Source organism: Myotis lucifugus, unplaced genomic scaffold (assembly GCF_000147115.1).
Source record: "Myotis lucifugus unplaced genomic scaffold, Myoluc2.0 scaffold_100, whole genome shotgun sequence".
Taxonomy (NCBI): Eukaryota; Metazoa; Chordata; class Mammalia; order Chiroptera; family Vespertilionidae; genus Myotis; species Myotis lucifugus.
Window position 1 is genome coordinate 2,110,755 of NW_005871148.1, and position 16,046 is coordinate 2,126,800.

A 16,046-nucleotide genomic window follows, 5' to 3' on the forward strand; every position below is an offset into this window, starting at 1 on the left:
CGAGGGCTGACGCTCTAGCCACTGAGCCAAACCGGCCGGGGCCTTTACATGTTGTTTGGCAACCTGCTTTTTCACTGAAAAGTACTGCAGGCCAATGCTTCCAGGTCAGTGATATGCAGCACTTCACACTCCTCTGTCGGTAGATACCTGGGCTAAGTCCAAGAAGCATCGTTGTATGTGCATCATTGTGCACTTGGTTACTTATCTCTTCAGGACAAATTCTCCGAGGAGACACGGAAGCATCAGCAGCCTCGCGCCTTTTTCAGGGTCTGGTCCGCACTACCAAACTGTCAGCAGATGGACACTGAGCTGAGAGCAGAAGGATGTTTAAACAGAGAAGGGCAGTGTGGTGCAATGGGGAGATCGCCAGCTTTCACTGTGTGACGGTGGGCAGGTGACTTGGCCTCTCTGAGCATCTCTCTCTCTCTCCATCTGTAAATGGAAATGAACCTGCCTTTCATGATTGTAAGCTTTAGAGACAATGGGTACAGAAACCTTCAGGGAGCAGTGCACTACATATCTCTTGCATGAATTAAATGAATTAATGATTGGGTGGATGAAAGGATGACTTGTTTAAAAGGAGAGAAAGAAGGGAAAGAGAGTGAGGAAGGGGCTGGCTCGTGGGAGAGGGTGGTCCCCTGAGGGAGTCCCAGGAGGAGAGGAGAGACCAGGATGCACAGGGCTGAACAGCGGCTCTCTCTGCCCCATCAGGTTCTCTTCTGGGACCTGGTGGCTGGTGAGGACCTTGTCCCTGGTTCACAACGATGCCCTGAGGCCCGGAGATAGAATCCCATGTCCTACCCACAGTGGGACCCACCAGCCCCAGCTGAGCCCCTACCTCGAGGAACTTGCCACGATCCGGTGAAGGGACCCACGCTGCCTGCCAGCTCACATTTCTGAGCCCACGGGCCGTTGTCGCCTAAAAACCAAAAGGGGAAACATGGAAAGGTCAACAAACCGGTGGTCACTTTGGCTGAGTCTCTCTCTCTCTAGCCCTACATCACTGGGCACAGCAGGGGACTGGATAGAAGAGGGACTTGTAAAATCAACTAGGACCCTGCCCTTGAAGAGCTGCTGGGCTTTCAAAGAGCAGGGTTCCTCCTCCGGCATCTTGAGGCGCCTGCCTTAGGGACTTGGGCCTTTTATAGCTTTAACAATCTCATTACCAATGCCATCAGCCCAGCCACGACTGACTGACCACCTAAGCTGCGCCCGGGGCTTCACATACATGATCTCATACCCTCCAACATGCTGCAGACTAGACCCCATGGTTAGCTTCACTTTGCAGATGAAGAAACAGAGGTGTGCAGAGATCAACCTTCTCAGCAGTAGCGTACGGATTCGAATCCAGGTGTCTACGTGACCCAGCGGCAGCGCTCTGACCCCCTGCCTCCTCCGACAGGGACCTGAGGCCCACAGGGCTGGGTGGGGCCTCTGAATGGCCGGCCAGTTCAGCTCCACTCAGCCAGAGGACGGGACCTGGCGAGTTGGTGGCCAGTAGCAGCTGGAGTCCCTGGGACCGGGCAGATGGTGAAGAGGGGGTCTAGAACAGTCTGAGTGCAGCACAGGTTCGCAACGTCCAAGTTATTCGTTAATTAAGCGCAACGCCCAGAGGGCCCTGATCAAGACTTAAGGGGCCAGGGGGGACCTGCTCTCTCTGTGCAAACCTGCCCAGGGGCTCGGCCTTGGAGGCCCCAAATGGACAGGTGCTCAGCATTCAACCAACCATCACCAGTGGGGCCCCAAGTTCAGAGGGAGCCCCCTGCCCGGCGGAAGACGATCACTTGACCAGACTCAGCCCTCAGGGCGCAGGCGCAGGCAGCCGTCAGCGCCCAGCTAGGCAGGCTGGGTGTCGCTACCTCACCTGTAAACCAGAGGAACGTATTTCCCTTTGCCGTGCGGTCAGCTCCGTCTTTGATCTGGCCCACCAGGCCGTCCATCTCCCGGAGGCCCGCAGCGTACGGCGCGCGGCCCTGTGGGTCTGCCGACAGCTGGGTCCTGGTTAGGGGCACGTGCATGTGGGCCAGGCCCACGTAGAGCAGGAAAGGTCTCCCGCTGGCGCTGGAACAGAGAGCCAAGCGGTCACCCTCCAGAGATCTTGTCCTCTGTCTCTCCCGAGCCTCAGAGCAAAGCCCCAGAGCACCTCTACCCGACGTGCTCAGGGAGTGCATGTCCGTCTAGAACAGCGGTTCTCAACCTTCCTAATGCTGCGACCCTTTAATACAGTTCCTCATGTTGTGGTGACCCCCAATTTCATTGTTACAAATTGAACATAATTAAAGCATAGTGATTAATCACAAAAACAATATGTAATTATATATGTGTTTTCCGATGGTCTTAGGCGACCCCTGTGAAAGGGTCATTCGACCCCCAAAGGGCTCGTGACCCACAGGTTGAGAACCGCTGCTCTAGAACCTTCCTAGGATATGCGGAGATCATCTGATCAGCCAGTGAAAACCTGAGAGCAGCCCTGGCCGGTCTGGCTCACTGGTTAGAGCGTCAGCCCTCAGACCAAAGGGTCTGGGTTCGATTCCCAGTCAAGGGCATGTACCTGGGTTACAGGCCCAATCTCCAGTAAGGAGCGTGCAGGAGGCAGCCGATCAATGATTCTCTCTCATCATTGATGTTTCCATCTCTCACGGATCATTGTACAGGCTGTTCCCTGCTTGGGCACGTCTTGCTGAGAGAGTGAACTCGAGCTTAACTCCCGCCCACCGTCCCCTGGCCCAGCAGGCCCTGGGGCCCAGGTCAGCACCCATCCGAGGGGGTGCCTTTTCCTAATTTGCAGGGAGATGCCGCACTGCAGTGGCCTGCCGGATACAGCTGGCTGGGATGTCAGGAATCCTGCAAGCCAGTTTTAAACATGACGGACATTTAACAGGAAGTCCAACCAGCTTACAATGAGATTATATTAAAAACAAAGGTAATAGGTGCTCATGATGTGTCACGTCCTAATCATTCTGCCGCATTTTACTGTGGTCTGTGCTCTGAGGTTTACGTCCACTGCATCTGTGTGATAGCAATACCACAGAACGGCGTGCTGCTCTCCTCCCTTCCCAACTCCACACCCAGGGACATGGTGCTGGGAGCTAATCCCAGCCCGGGAGACAGTGTTTATAAAGAGAGACGGGGGCATGTGCTACAAATGAGGCCTTTTTCCTCTGAGTGCCAGGTATTACACATGTAGCAGCTCATCACGACATATGGGCTGGGGCAAACTCATTAGTCAACAGAGCCAAATATCAACAGTACAACGACTGAAATTTCTTTCTTTTTTTTTTTTAAATATATATTATTGATTTTTTACAGAGAGGAAGGGAGAGGGATAGAGAGTTAGAAACATCGATCAGCTGCCTCCTACACACTCCCCACTGGGGATGCGCCCGCAACCAAGGCACATGCCCTTGACCGGAATCGAACCCGGGACCCTTGAGTCCGCAGGCCAACGCTCTATCCACTGAGCCAAACCGGTCAGGGCTGAAATTTCTTTTGAGAGCCAAATTTTTTAAACTTAAACTATATGGGTAGGTACATTGTTATTAACTTAATTAGGGTACTCCTAAGGCTTAGGAAGAGCCACACTCAAGGGGCCAAAGAGCCGCATGTGGCTCGGGAGCCGCAGTTTGCCGACCACGGGGCTGGGGGGAAGGGGGGTCCCCATCGCCCACTCTTTGTCTCCGCCCTCATCACTATCCTCCACACGCCCAGCCGTCATCAACGTCCTACTAGCATCCCCGGCCAGAGGCTGAAAGGGGAGTGCAGTGATGACAGACGTTACACGCGTGGATGGATGAAAAGCCCAGGCCTTGGAGGCCCGCATCCAAATTTCAAGAACTTTTAGTTCATGGCTGTCTGGCCCTGGGCGATTGACTTAACCTCCACGGTCGCCTTTTTATTAATAACTATAAATAATACAAGCTGGCAGTAGTGAGGACACGTGGTACCCAGGATGCACCTCTTCCCCTGTATCTTGATGCCACTTGAGAATCCATGAAGATGGCATCTTGCAAGAACCACACAAATTGGCTCCCTGGGGCCTCGAGCCCCGTGAGGCTCCTGTGCTGAGCAGAAAATAACGGAGCGTAGCTAGTGCTGGGGGGTGGGGGAGCCGATCATAAGACAGTAGGATTCTGTTTTTGTTTATCCATGAGCACTGGCACAGAATGAGGCTAGGAGGACACGCCCCGCCTCTCTCCAGGGGTTATCTCTGGGACGGGGCATTCAGGGTGATTTTTCTGTTTGCTCACCTCTGTTTTCAGAAACTCCTAAAGGGAACCTATTATTTGTGTGGCCAAAGGAGTGGAGCGGCAAGCAGGGAAGAGAAAAACAAGATGCTAGAGGGGACATTTCAGGGGAGAGAGGACGGGATGGGCGTGGAGATGCACTGAAGCTGAGGGCCCGGAGAAAATCCTGACCTGAAATTATAAACGGCAGGCGAGGGGCACCCACCTGTCAGGAAAGGTCCCGGCAGGCATCTGGCCGGGGAGAGCCAGGCAAGGAGGTGAGGCGGGGCTTCCCAGCTGGCAGGACGGCACTGGCTTCTGGGGATGGCCCCATGGGGTTGAGCGGACAGGGGTGCCTCCGGAATGGGCTGCTGCAATAGCCCCCCCCACACACACACATTTCCCCATCCCCCTCTGGGCCTCGGTGTTACAGACAAGCTTCGGGAACCCGGACTGGATCTGTCGGTTCCGTTTGGAAACCCACTGGGCTCCTGCAGCCTGCCGGGCATCCAAGCAGGATGGAGGGTGTTAGGTGGGGGCTGGGTGAGGGCAAGATGAGGAGGGGCAGCCCCAGAGCGGGAGACAGACCAGTAAAGAGAGCCCCTGGGGGGGGGGGGGCGGCAGGGCAAGTGGAAAAGGGACTCAAGATCTTGATGCGGGTCCTGGGCTCCAGGGCGAGGGCACCTCTAGGACCTACTGCCAAATGGTGAACACCCCGGAAACTGAGCCTCCCCTCTGACTCCAGATACCCCTCGCTACTCCTCATACCTGTGCCCCACACCCTGATCCCTGTCAGGCCCTCGCGTCCTCATGAGCTTCAATGCCCTGCCCAGGCCCTGCAGGAGCAGAGGCCTGGCCAGCTGGGACCCGGGAGCCCACACCATCTGCTTTCTCCCTTGTGGTCCATTCAGAGCTTCGCCTGCTGCTTTCAAAAACCCAAGTCAAGGATTAGCTTTCAGCGTCGCTGCTAGAGGAAGGGTCTAAATTCAAGTAAGGATCCAAGTCAAACATTTGAAGACGTCCTTGGGCTGCCCCTTGCCGAGGAGAGCAGGACCCCGCACTCTGGGGACCCTGGTAGTTCTGACAAACAAGTCCCGGTGGGGGCAGGGGTCGCAGGGGGAGGAGAGGGGCGGGGTGGGCAGGAGGAGCAAGGAGCACAGACCTGGGGGCCTTTTCTGCTGATTCTGAAAATCACAGAGGAATTGGAAAGTCACATCCTAAAGAAATCCGCATGCCTGAGGGTTCCTTTCTGTCTGTTAAAAGCCAATGGGATTCGTGTGACTTTTCACTTAATAACCGGTGAATAAGTGAGCAAACGCTTCACCTTTTTCATGAGATAAGTACAGTGTTCATTGATTGGTTTGTCCTTTAACTGATTCATGAACTGGTGAATGAACAGTATCGCACTCTTGCCCGGCCAGCGTGGCTCAGTGGTTGAGCGTTGACCTATGAACCAGGAGGTCACAGTTTGATTCCCGGTCAGGGCACATGCCCGGGTTGTGGGCTCAATCCCCAGTGTGGGGCATGCAGGAGGCAGCCGATCAATGATTCTCTCTCATCATCGATGTTTCTATCTCTCTCTCTCTCTCCCTTCCTCTCTGAAATCAATAAAAACATATTTTTTAAAAAAACGAGTATCACACGTTCTTCAAAGCACACAGTAAACCGTTCCTAGACCCAGCCGGCTGCCAGCCCTGCCTGAGAAAGCTGTGATGCTGGCAGTGGAGCCTGCCCTCAGCGGGAACAGGGGAGCCCGGGAGCTCGGGGAGCAACCTGAGGAACGTCCACCCCAGGCCTGGACAGTCCAAGGAGGACTGCTTCCCAGTTTGTTTCCGGGAGATGGGTGTGCACCCCCCTTGGCCGGACAGGGGAGCCTGCCGTGGCTTTGTAGAGCTGAGGGAGGCCAGTGGGCATGGTGGCCGGGAGCCGGGGGTCGGGGGTCGGAGGCACTCGGGGCCAGAGGACTCCTCACCTGGCACGCTGGATGAACTGGGTGGCTTTCTCGGCGTACCTGTGCGCCAGGCCGCTCAGGTTCACGGGCTGCTCCACAATGCGCAGGTTCTCATACAGAGGAAGGGCCACGTCCGTGTAGCAGTCCCTGTCGGGGCTCCTGGGTGCAAACCGCAGACGGAGAGCATTCAGTCCCATGACCTAAGTGGCCCTCAGGTGGAGCCAGGTGCTTTCACGCAGCGACGCACCCAACCACGAAACCCTCAATGGCCTGGCGCCGGGCGGTCTTTCCAGCCGGCCATCTCCTCCAAGTGTACAACCACCACCACGCCTTCTTGCATCCCCTTTGAAGAGAAAGCCTTGTGAGCCAGAAACTTTATGAGTCCCATGTTGCTGGGAGAGAAACTGAGGTCTGAACAGGCTGCATTACTGGAGCGGAGCCCCACGGCCCATCAGTAGCCCAGCCCTGGCTTCTCCCACTGTCCCCCCTAAATGATGACTTGTCCGTGGGGTGCAACAACTTCATGAGGCACAACATCTGACAACAGAACGACAGATGGCCGGGGACAATGGTAAAGTTTCAAACCATGTTTAGAGAGAATTTGGAGACACTTCAGCCATTGGGAAAAAATGGAGGTCAAGCCAATAGCCTCTCCAGGAAAAAACAAACGCAGCCCTTGGTCTTAATGGATCAAAATGAGTCTGACCTGCAGACGCCTCCACAAAGGGGCTGAGGGAAGACTGGGCCATGCGCTTGGGCAGGTATCGCCCTGCTGGGCACCACAATGCTCATCTCAACGTCTGCCTCAAGTTTTTCAGCTTTTTATGCTCTCATTGCAACTCCATCATTTATACTCTCCCCCCGCCCTTCCAAAGCCAGTCCTTTTTTCTATTTGATTTGTTAATTTTTAATTATTTTATTATTTTTATTGAATTTATATTGGTTAATAAAGTGATATAGGTTCCAGGTGTACAATCGCATAATACATCATCTGTCTATGGTATTGTGTGCTCATCACCCCAAGTGAAGTCTCCTTCCATCACCATTTATCTGCCCTTTACCCTCTTCTACCTCCCCCACTCCCATTTGATTTAACATGAATCTAAAAGGAACGGGCTGACAGGTGTCACATGGCCACCGGTGATCCCCAGATAAGAAGGGCGGGGACATGCTCTATGGCCTCACTTCTCACGCTGCAGTGTGCACACGGATCACCTGGCATCTTGTGAAACGCAGGCCTCGGGGTGGGGTCTGAACTTCTGCGTTTCTAATAGTGCCCAGGTGATGCCCATGCTGTTGGTCCAGAGACCACCCTTTGAGGAGCAAGGATCTAGAGGACATGGGCTCTGGACTGACTGAGTCTCCATCCCCACCTCCTATAGCTCCAGGGTGACCTGGGCACAGGTGCAGCCCAGACAAACCCGGGCCTTGCACAGTGGATTGCAGGTAAGTACACAGAGCGCCTAGGTTATCACAGCTTCTCAATAAGCGGCCATTATTCTACGAACGATTGTGCTGTTAATGAGCCAGCGAGACGGCTTTCCCCAAGCAGCTGAAATACCTGCGACCTTATAACCTCTGTGCACAGTCTGAACAAGCAGAGCACGTGGTGTGTGTTGCCTTATTACCTGCATAAGGTGTATCACCTTGTTCTTTTTTGTTAATCCTCACCTCATGATATTTTCCCATTGATTTTCAGAGAGAGTGGAAGGGAGGGGTAGAGGCAGAGAGAGATAGAGAAACATCAATGCGAGAGACACACAACAACTGGTTGCTTCCCGCACACGCCCAGACCAGGGCTGGAGATTGAGCCTGCAACCGAGGCACGTGCCCTTGACCAGAATCGAACCCAGGACCCTTCAGTCCACGGGTCGATGCCCTATCCACTGAGCCAAACCGGCTAGGGCTTTATCACCTTTTTCTGACCGTTAATGTATTGCAGGCTCATTACTGAATTTTGGGAAACGCAATGAGGAAGAAAAAAACAACAAAACCCTTAGTCCCACAACCAGAGTGAACGGCCCATTGTTGGCATGTTTCCTGTGGTGTCTCCTGATGGGCTATACAGGCATAAACACGGAGGCAGTTATGATCCCGCTGTTGGTGATTGCTTCCTGCTTTCTTCACTTTCATCGTGAGCATTTCCCCAGTTCACTGACTATGTCTGTAAATTAGGGCCCCGTGGCGTTCCAATGTCAGATGCAGGCTTATCTGCAGCGGGGTTGGGGTGGGGGAGTGGGGGGAGCTTGTAAGGAGCCCTGTGCACTTCCTCTCTGGGCCAGGTGCATGGCCCAGGAGCAAAGCCAGCAGGCAGAGAAGGAGGGAACCCCACCTGTGAGACCATGGCGGTCTAACCGCTGACCACATTGTTCAGGGCACTGTTCTGCTGTCTTAACTGTCCCCTGTCAGCCCCTCTGACTTGCTCCTGACGGACCACACCCCCAGGACTTGTGGCTCTGGATCCCACAGCCAATTACCTTGACGGTCCCTCGCCCCGGGGGCATGCCGGGCAAGGAGGGAGGTCGTAGCCGGGGCTATCTGTGCAGCCCATATCGTGGCTGTATGGGATTCCGAAGTAGTAATCAAACCCTGGAAGAGAAGCAACTGGTTAGCACCCCCACTCAGCTTGGGTTCCAGGAGCCTACATCCTTACACCAGGACAAAAATGTAATCTTCCCTGATTTAATACCGCAGTGCTATGGAGGATGTAATTAAAAGAGGATTTGATGAATATCCCTTTGTAGTCTGCAAAGAAAACACTGCTGGGTTCTGGCTGGAAGGCCAGATCTGGGATACAGCCTGTGATTAGTTAACCCAGAGTGGGAGGAAGTGGAGAGAATGATTAAGCCCCGACCATCCCCCGTACAGTTACTGACACACTGGGGAAGTATTTGCTGAAAATCTACTACATGCATGACGCGGGTAAGGGACAAAAGAATAAATTCTGCCCTCAAAATACTTCCCATCTGAAGAGAATGTAAGATACAGAGATTAAGCTGTAGGAGATGGAGAATCCGTAAGACAGTAAGAGCGATTAGGTCAGGGGTGGGGACCCCTTTTTCTGCCAAGGGCCATTTGGATATTTATGACATCATTCAAGGGCCATACAAAATTATCAACTAAAAAAATCAGCCTGCTGTATTTGGTCAGACACATATATTTGTGGTTAACCCTCACCTAAGGACATTTTTTTCCTTGATTTTCAAAGAGAGTGGAAGGGAGGGAAGGAGGAGCCGAGAGAGAGAAACATGGATGTGAAAGAGAACATGAACTCACTCCCAATGCCTTGTCAGGGCCAGACCAATGCCTTTGCGGGCCTAATATGGCGCACGGGCCACAGGTTTCCCACCCCTGGGTTAGAGGAAGACGTTACCCCCAGGTGCTGGGCGTGGGTAGGTGGGGGCAGAAATCTCAAAGTGCTTCTAGGAAGGGCGGGCATTTCAGCTAAACCTCAGAAGGCTGGCGGGCCTGGGTCTGGGGTACTGGGATGGGGTCGGTTGGGGGGGTGGGGTGGGAGGATGTGAGTTAAATTGAGGCATGAATATCTGTGTGGACCTTTTCTCTGAGATCCTTCCTCATCCTGTCTCTTCTCCATGGATGAACCCCAGTTTAGTGTGAAGTTTCCCACGGGATTTCTCTACTCTTCCCCTAAGTCCCAACGGGCTGATCCCTGCTTTGGTGACCCTATTGGACAATTTTTACTTCTTACCACACTAGATGGGTCTGGACCTTACATCAGCCATGTCCCCTGAGACGCGAGTAACCAGGTCAGGGAGAAGAGTGGGGCTCGAGATGGGGAGCCAGGGGGCAGACAGGAACCAAGGAGAGGGGACAGGGAGGAGGATGTGAGATCGAGGGGAGCCCAGGCACCCCAAATGCACCCAAGGGATACTGTGAATGAAGATATCCTAACTCAGGAGCAGGATGGCTTAAAGGTTATTCCAGTCCTTTTACACAGAGGTCCTTATTTCCTGTTTCCCAGGTAACAAAGCCCCCCAAGAGTTCTTACCACGGAAGTTGGGGTGATAAGAGCTGTGATGCCCAAGGTGCCATTTGCCTGCAGGAAAACGAGAAAGAGACTTTCAGAGGCATCTCATGGGGGCCCCAGCCCCTCGGGGAGCTGATCACACTCTCGGTTCTCCATCAGCATTGCCCTTTACTGGGTTCCGGCTGGAAGGCCAGATTTGTGGCCTGCAAAGTGATGAGGCTGCAAACACAGTGCCAAAGCCAAGCCCTGCTCTGTGGGACCCAGAGGGAGTCCGCAGGGAGACAGAAAGCGAGCAAGGGTGACTCAGCACCTCCACAGGAGAACGCGCAGTGAAAGGGGAAGACAAGCTGTTCCTGGGAGCCCAGCGAAGCCAGCAGGCCGAGGTCCCAGTGCCCACAGCAACCCCCCATAGCCAGCTGCACCCGCCACCCTGCCCTCCTGGGCTGGGGCCCTGCCAAGGGTGCAGGTGCACGCCACACAGTCTCAGAGACGCCTGGGTCTCGCCTGGTTGCATCATCTTTTCTGGCCAACGCCACAGCCTGTAGGCAGGGGTTCTCAACCTTCTGGCCCTTTAAATACAGTTCCTCATGTTGTGACCCAACCATAACATTATTTTCGTTGCTACTTCATAACTGTAATGTTGCTACTGTTATGAATCGTCATGTAAATATCTGATATGCAGGATGGTCTTAGGCGACCCCTGTGAAAGGGTCGTTCAACCTCCAAAGGGGTCGCGACCCACAGGTTGAGAACCGCTGGGTTAGAGCATGAGCAGGAAACCATGAGCAGGAAACGGCCTCCCCACTGCGGTCCAAGTGCACAGACACCTACCCAGCTGCCAACGACGAAACTCCTCGCTTTGTCAATGCCTAAGGTCCGGGGTGGGTGGGGGGAGGGGGGACTGGTGATGCAAGCCCAGTGCTCGGATAATGCTGGACCTCTCTGACCTGCTCATTCTGCTCTGAGTAAAGAGCCCGGGGAAATCACTCACAGGCAAAGGGGCCCGGAAATGAACGTGGTTCAAAGATCTGAACAGCGGACCCTCACTGCGGCCCGTTTGCCAGCACCCGTCCCTCCTACTTCACGCCCGGGGGCAGGAGGCAGGATTCCCACAGGACCCAGCTCTTGGAGAGTCGGAATAAGAAGCACCGGCAGCCTGAGGAGGATGCGGACGGCTGGGTTGCCTCGGCCGCGGAGGAGAGACCAGCAATGAAGCAAAGCACGAGAACAAGTTGGACCAGACACACCTGTCTCATCTCCCCGCTCCAGGCCAGGCAGGGCTGAACAAGTCCCCACACCTGCCTGAAACTCAGCCTCCTCCCTGGACAGTGGGGCAAACCATACCCAGGGCACGACCATACGTGGAGCAAATAAACACTTAGCCCAGTGCCTGGCACAAAGTAAAGACTAAGTGAGAGGTGCTTCGTTAGGAAGGAGAGCAAGCTGGTGGTCAGTGTGGCAGACGCTGCTGTTTGCCTGCCCTACGCCCGTGTCCCCACTCATCCCGCTCACAGAACTGTGGTTTGGGGAACCTGGGGTTGGGAACCTGTGCCTGAGGCCCAATCACCAGTTATAACCCTGACCCTCCATTTCCCAGACTTCCTTGCAATGAAGAGTGACCATGTGACCCAGCTCCGGCCAATAAGGTGCAAGTGCACTTCTGGGGCTGAAGAAAGATTGTGTTCCTGATAAAAGGGAACAAGTGGGCTAGCACTGCCTCCCTCTCTTTTTCGTTCCTTGAAGCCAAACAATGGCGAATGGTCTGAGGTTGCTCTACTGCAACCAAGAGACACATACAGGAGGACAAACGCCAACAGAGTAAGGACAGCAGAGCAGAAACGGTTTCTCTGAGTGGCTGAGCCAATAGAAGCAATCGCTTACCCCTATGCTTATTAGAACGAGAGGAAAATAGCTCAGATTCCCTTTAGCCCACTGTTAGGTCTTCACAATTACTTACAGCTGAAAGCATTCCTAGCTTACACAGCAAGAAATCAACAAAAAAGCAGACAGGAGCAGAGGAGGTGGCGGCGTGTTAGGGCTACGCAGAGGCGAAGCAGCCAGCCCAGTGCAGTGGAACCTCCATTCTCAAACTTAATTCGTTTGGGAAGGCTGCTCGAAAACCGAATCACATTTTCCCCATTAGAAATAATGTAACTGAATTAACCCGTTCCAGACCTCCAAATGATCCTCTGCTTTAATCTTTCTCACATACAGTACATGCCTAATGTTTAATCTATAAATAAGCACTTTGAAAACAAAAAGGACATGAAATGTACATGAAAATAAATGAAAAGTCAACAAAACGGAAATGAAATGTATAGTAAAAATTGAAAATGTATAGTAATAAGCAGCAACGAAAGCAAAAAAAACACACAAACATTCACAGCACAGTTTCCTGAGGTGTTAACAACATGAGGTTTAGTGGTAAGCTACTCATACTCCTGCATTCTCTCCTTTGTCACCTGAGAGACACGCGACTGATCATAAGGTATCAGCATGAAAGGGTTGTTGGGTTGAGAAGTGAACTGTTCGAGACAGGAGACATTCGAGAACCCAGGTTTGGCTGTAAATGCACTGGGAGATGGGGGCTGGGCTGTGGGGCACCCATGTTACCGATCATCCCGGTGACGTAGCCGGCCTGCTGCAGCACCTCGGCCAAGGTGGTCTCGTTGAGCGGAAGGCCCCCCACAGAGGTGACTGCAAAGTTGTGTGTGACTCCGTTGCGCAGGCCCAGCCGGCCGGTGAGCAGGGCGGCCCGGGAGGGTGAACAGGTGGAAGCAGCTGCGTGGAAATCCACAAACCTGCACGGAAAGGAAAGTGATCGAGATCTCTCCAACCACAGAAAGCCAGGCCAAGAGAAAAGTCAACTCCCACTCTGTTCTGGGGATTCCAGTGCTGGGAAAAGTAAAGAAAAGGAAGCCCAGAGAGGTAAGGTGACGAATACCAAGGTCACACAGGTCATTCCAATCGATACAATCCAACATATTTAGTGGATCCTCTTTATCCAAAGACTAGAGGCCCAGTGCATGATTTTGTGCACAGGTCGGGTCCAGCCGCATGAATTTGTGCACAGGTGGGATCCAGCCGCCTGCCCCTGATCAGAGTGGGGGCAGTGATCAGGGGTGGGGCTGGCTGGGGGGAGGGACCGCAGGCAGTTGGCTGGCTGGCCCTGCCCCTGATTGGGGTGGGGGTCCAATCGGGGGCGGGGCCGGCTGGGGGGAGTTATTAGTGTCAAAAATCTTTGCAGGGTGTATACACGTTTGCTGTTGGCTTTCAGATGAGTTGAAGCTTCAAAGGTGCTTTACAGCTTCTGTTTCTAAGCCTCTCCCTACACAGGTAATGCGGTTTAGTTTCCTGCTGACAAACCCTCTAAAGCAGCAGTTCTCAACCTGTGGGTCTCGACCCCTTTGGCGGTCGAACGACCCTTTCACAGGGGTCGCCTAAGACCATCCTGCATATCAGATATTTACATTACGATTCATAACAGTAGCAACATTACAGTTATAAAGTAGCAACGAAAATAATTTTATGGTTGGGTCACAACATGAGGAACTGTATTTAAAGGGCCAGAAGGTTGAGAACCACTGCTCTAAAGAGAGGCCGTGGTGTGATGTGTCTGCCCTCTTTGGTAGGAAGCAGTGGAGAGAGACCCCAGGAAGATGGTGGTTGTGCTGGGCACCTCTCCAGGACACCTGACTGACGGTCCAGACCATGAACAGGTTCCTGGTCTATGAAGGCTGGAGAGCATTTACGTACTTAGAATCACTGAAGGTCACACTTCAGTGATCAGGGTGTGGGGGATCGATCATGGGGCGGGGCTGGCAGAGGCGGGGGGTGGGGGGGCACGGGCTGTGGGCTGGCTGGCCCTGCCCCTGATCGGGAGGTTGGCCGCCACAGTGAGCGTCATAGCCATGGGCCGTTCTGGTTGTTGCGCTGTTAGGTCGCCTGGCTTTTATATATATACATAGATTCCATATTTCTTAAGTGTATTTGTATCCCCAAAATCAATACTCCATGGCTCTCACTCGGCTATACAGAGTCACATGCAGACCTTCGGAAAATCTTAGCCACCCAACGTGCACAGGCCCAGCTGAAGTCGGCTCTCATCCTGTAAGCAAGTGTCCTCCTGTTCAGAGTCTGGTTGGTACCCTGGTTTTTGCATTTTTGTTCTTGTTGCTGATTTCGCTGTTGAAATGGCCCTCGAGCAGAGGGCTGAAGTGCTGCCCAGTGGTCCTAAGCTCATGAAGGCTGTGATATGCCTTACGGGAAAATATACATGTTCTATAAGCTTCATTCAGGAATGAGTTCTAGTGCTGTGGGCTGTGAGTTCAATGCTAATGAATCAAAAATATATATTAAAAAAGCTGCCTTTAAACAGAAACACACACAAAACAAGATTCTGTACTGATTCGTTGATGAAAATGCGGCCAGAGGCACATAGGAACCTAGCCCTGTATTTCCCCTAGAAGCAGTAGCTCAGGTTTCTTCATAATTCAATAATTATCCAATAATTCAGTGTTCACAGAGACCTTATAGAACATAACTACCACCAATAACAAGAGCTAACTGTATCCACTATACACTATCACATGCCCAGCCCTCCGTCAGACACCATGAAGAAACATGACCAGTCTAGCCATTTTCCTGTCCTTGAGGAACATGACTAAACTTAATGTTTGTCTATTACTAGGTAAGATAGTCATTGCAGAGATAATTAGTTAAGTTGAGGTAACAGTGGAGTAGGGTGAGTATATGTTTTCTCTCTTTACCGCAACCAGCATGGCTAGAGAGCGGATGAATTCCTGAGTAGGGGCTGCTGCGGATTGAGAAAAGGAAAAAAAGGAGACAGACACAGAGACAGCAGGGAAAGCTGGGACCGGGTGGGACAGCTGCCCTCTGATGGAGAGACAGTGACCCAGAGCTGGTGCAGCGCATTTATGATACACAGCATGATTCCAGGAAGTTTTACTAGAATTTAAGACAAAGGAAATTATGTGAAATCACGGTTAAAGATCAAGCTGTAATTCTTCATTCTTGTGGCTTCTTTGTAATTGTCACTCCTGGCTGAGCCCAGATAATTACGTCCGTTCCTTGCGCCTGGCTGAACTTAGATAATGAAACCCACCCCCTGGCATCTGAGCTAAGGGTCAGGCTGACAACATACCTGCCTCTGGCACAGTATGTTTCCAGGACGTGGCTCTGCTGACGCCACTAGACTCAGTCGACAATTAGCTCATGTGCCTTCCCAGGCGCTCTCTACAGGTGAGTCCTTAACCCAATATAACTGCTGTGTTTATAAGGAGAGAGAGACAGTGAGGAGAATGCCACATGCAAACAGAGACACACAGAGGGAAGGGGGCCCTGTGAGGACAGAGGCCAGGACTGGAGTTATACTGCCTCAGGCTAAGGAATGCCTGGGGCTACCAGAAGCTGGAAGAGGCAGGAAGGAACCTCCGCTGGAGTTTCTGAGGGAGCGTAACTGCCAACACCTTGATTTTTAACTTCTGCCTTCCAGAACTGTGAGAATAAATTTCTGTTGTTTTAAGCCACTCCTTTTGTGATCCTTTGTTACAGCAGCTGCAGGAAACTAATACACCACCTACATAGGCCCAACGTTCATCTCAACAGGACCCTGATTCCTGGAGCATCTCACATCCCACACACAACTCTCTAGCTCAACACCTTGGCTCTGCTGTACCTCAGCCCAGGGTGCTTTACCCCTCACCTTCCTCCCCAGTGCCTACCTATCCTCTGAAGACTGTCGCACAGTCTTTCCTTGTCCCCCAGGAGGATGGGCCTTGACCTTGACTTCTGCAGCCTCTTCATGTCTGAATGGAAACATTCATCTGACATCAAAGCCCTTATGAGAGCCACCCCTTCCTGT

The 16,046-nt window shown here is 52.8% G+C and overlaps 1 protein-coding gene across 5 annotated transcripts in view; it reads right to left on the minus strand.

The window, feature by feature from the left end:
- ARSG (arylsulfatase G) overlaps positions 1 to 16,046 on the minus strand; it is a 90,903-nt gene that overhangs the window by 24,795 nt on the left and 50,062 nt on the right. For all 5 annotated transcript variants that reach the window (XM_006092418.3, XM_014458865.2, XM_023756932.1 and 2 more), the window contains 6 exons: positions 12,776 to 12,963; positions 10,184 to 10,231; positions 8,652 to 8,763; positions 6,196 to 6,333; positions 1,865 to 2,061; positions 839 to 919 (listed from right to left, as the gene is read on the minus strand). In XM_006092418.3, coding sequence (XP_006092480.1) covers positions 839 to 919; positions 1,865 to 2,061; positions 6,196 to 6,333; positions 8,652 to 8,763; positions 10,184 to 10,231; positions 12,776 to 12,963 — 764 coding nt within the window. The remainder of the gene's footprint in view (positions 1 to 838; positions 920 to 1,864; positions 2,062 to 6,195; positions 6,334 to 8,651; positions 8,764 to 10,183; positions 10,232 to 12,775; positions 12,964 to 16,046) is intronic.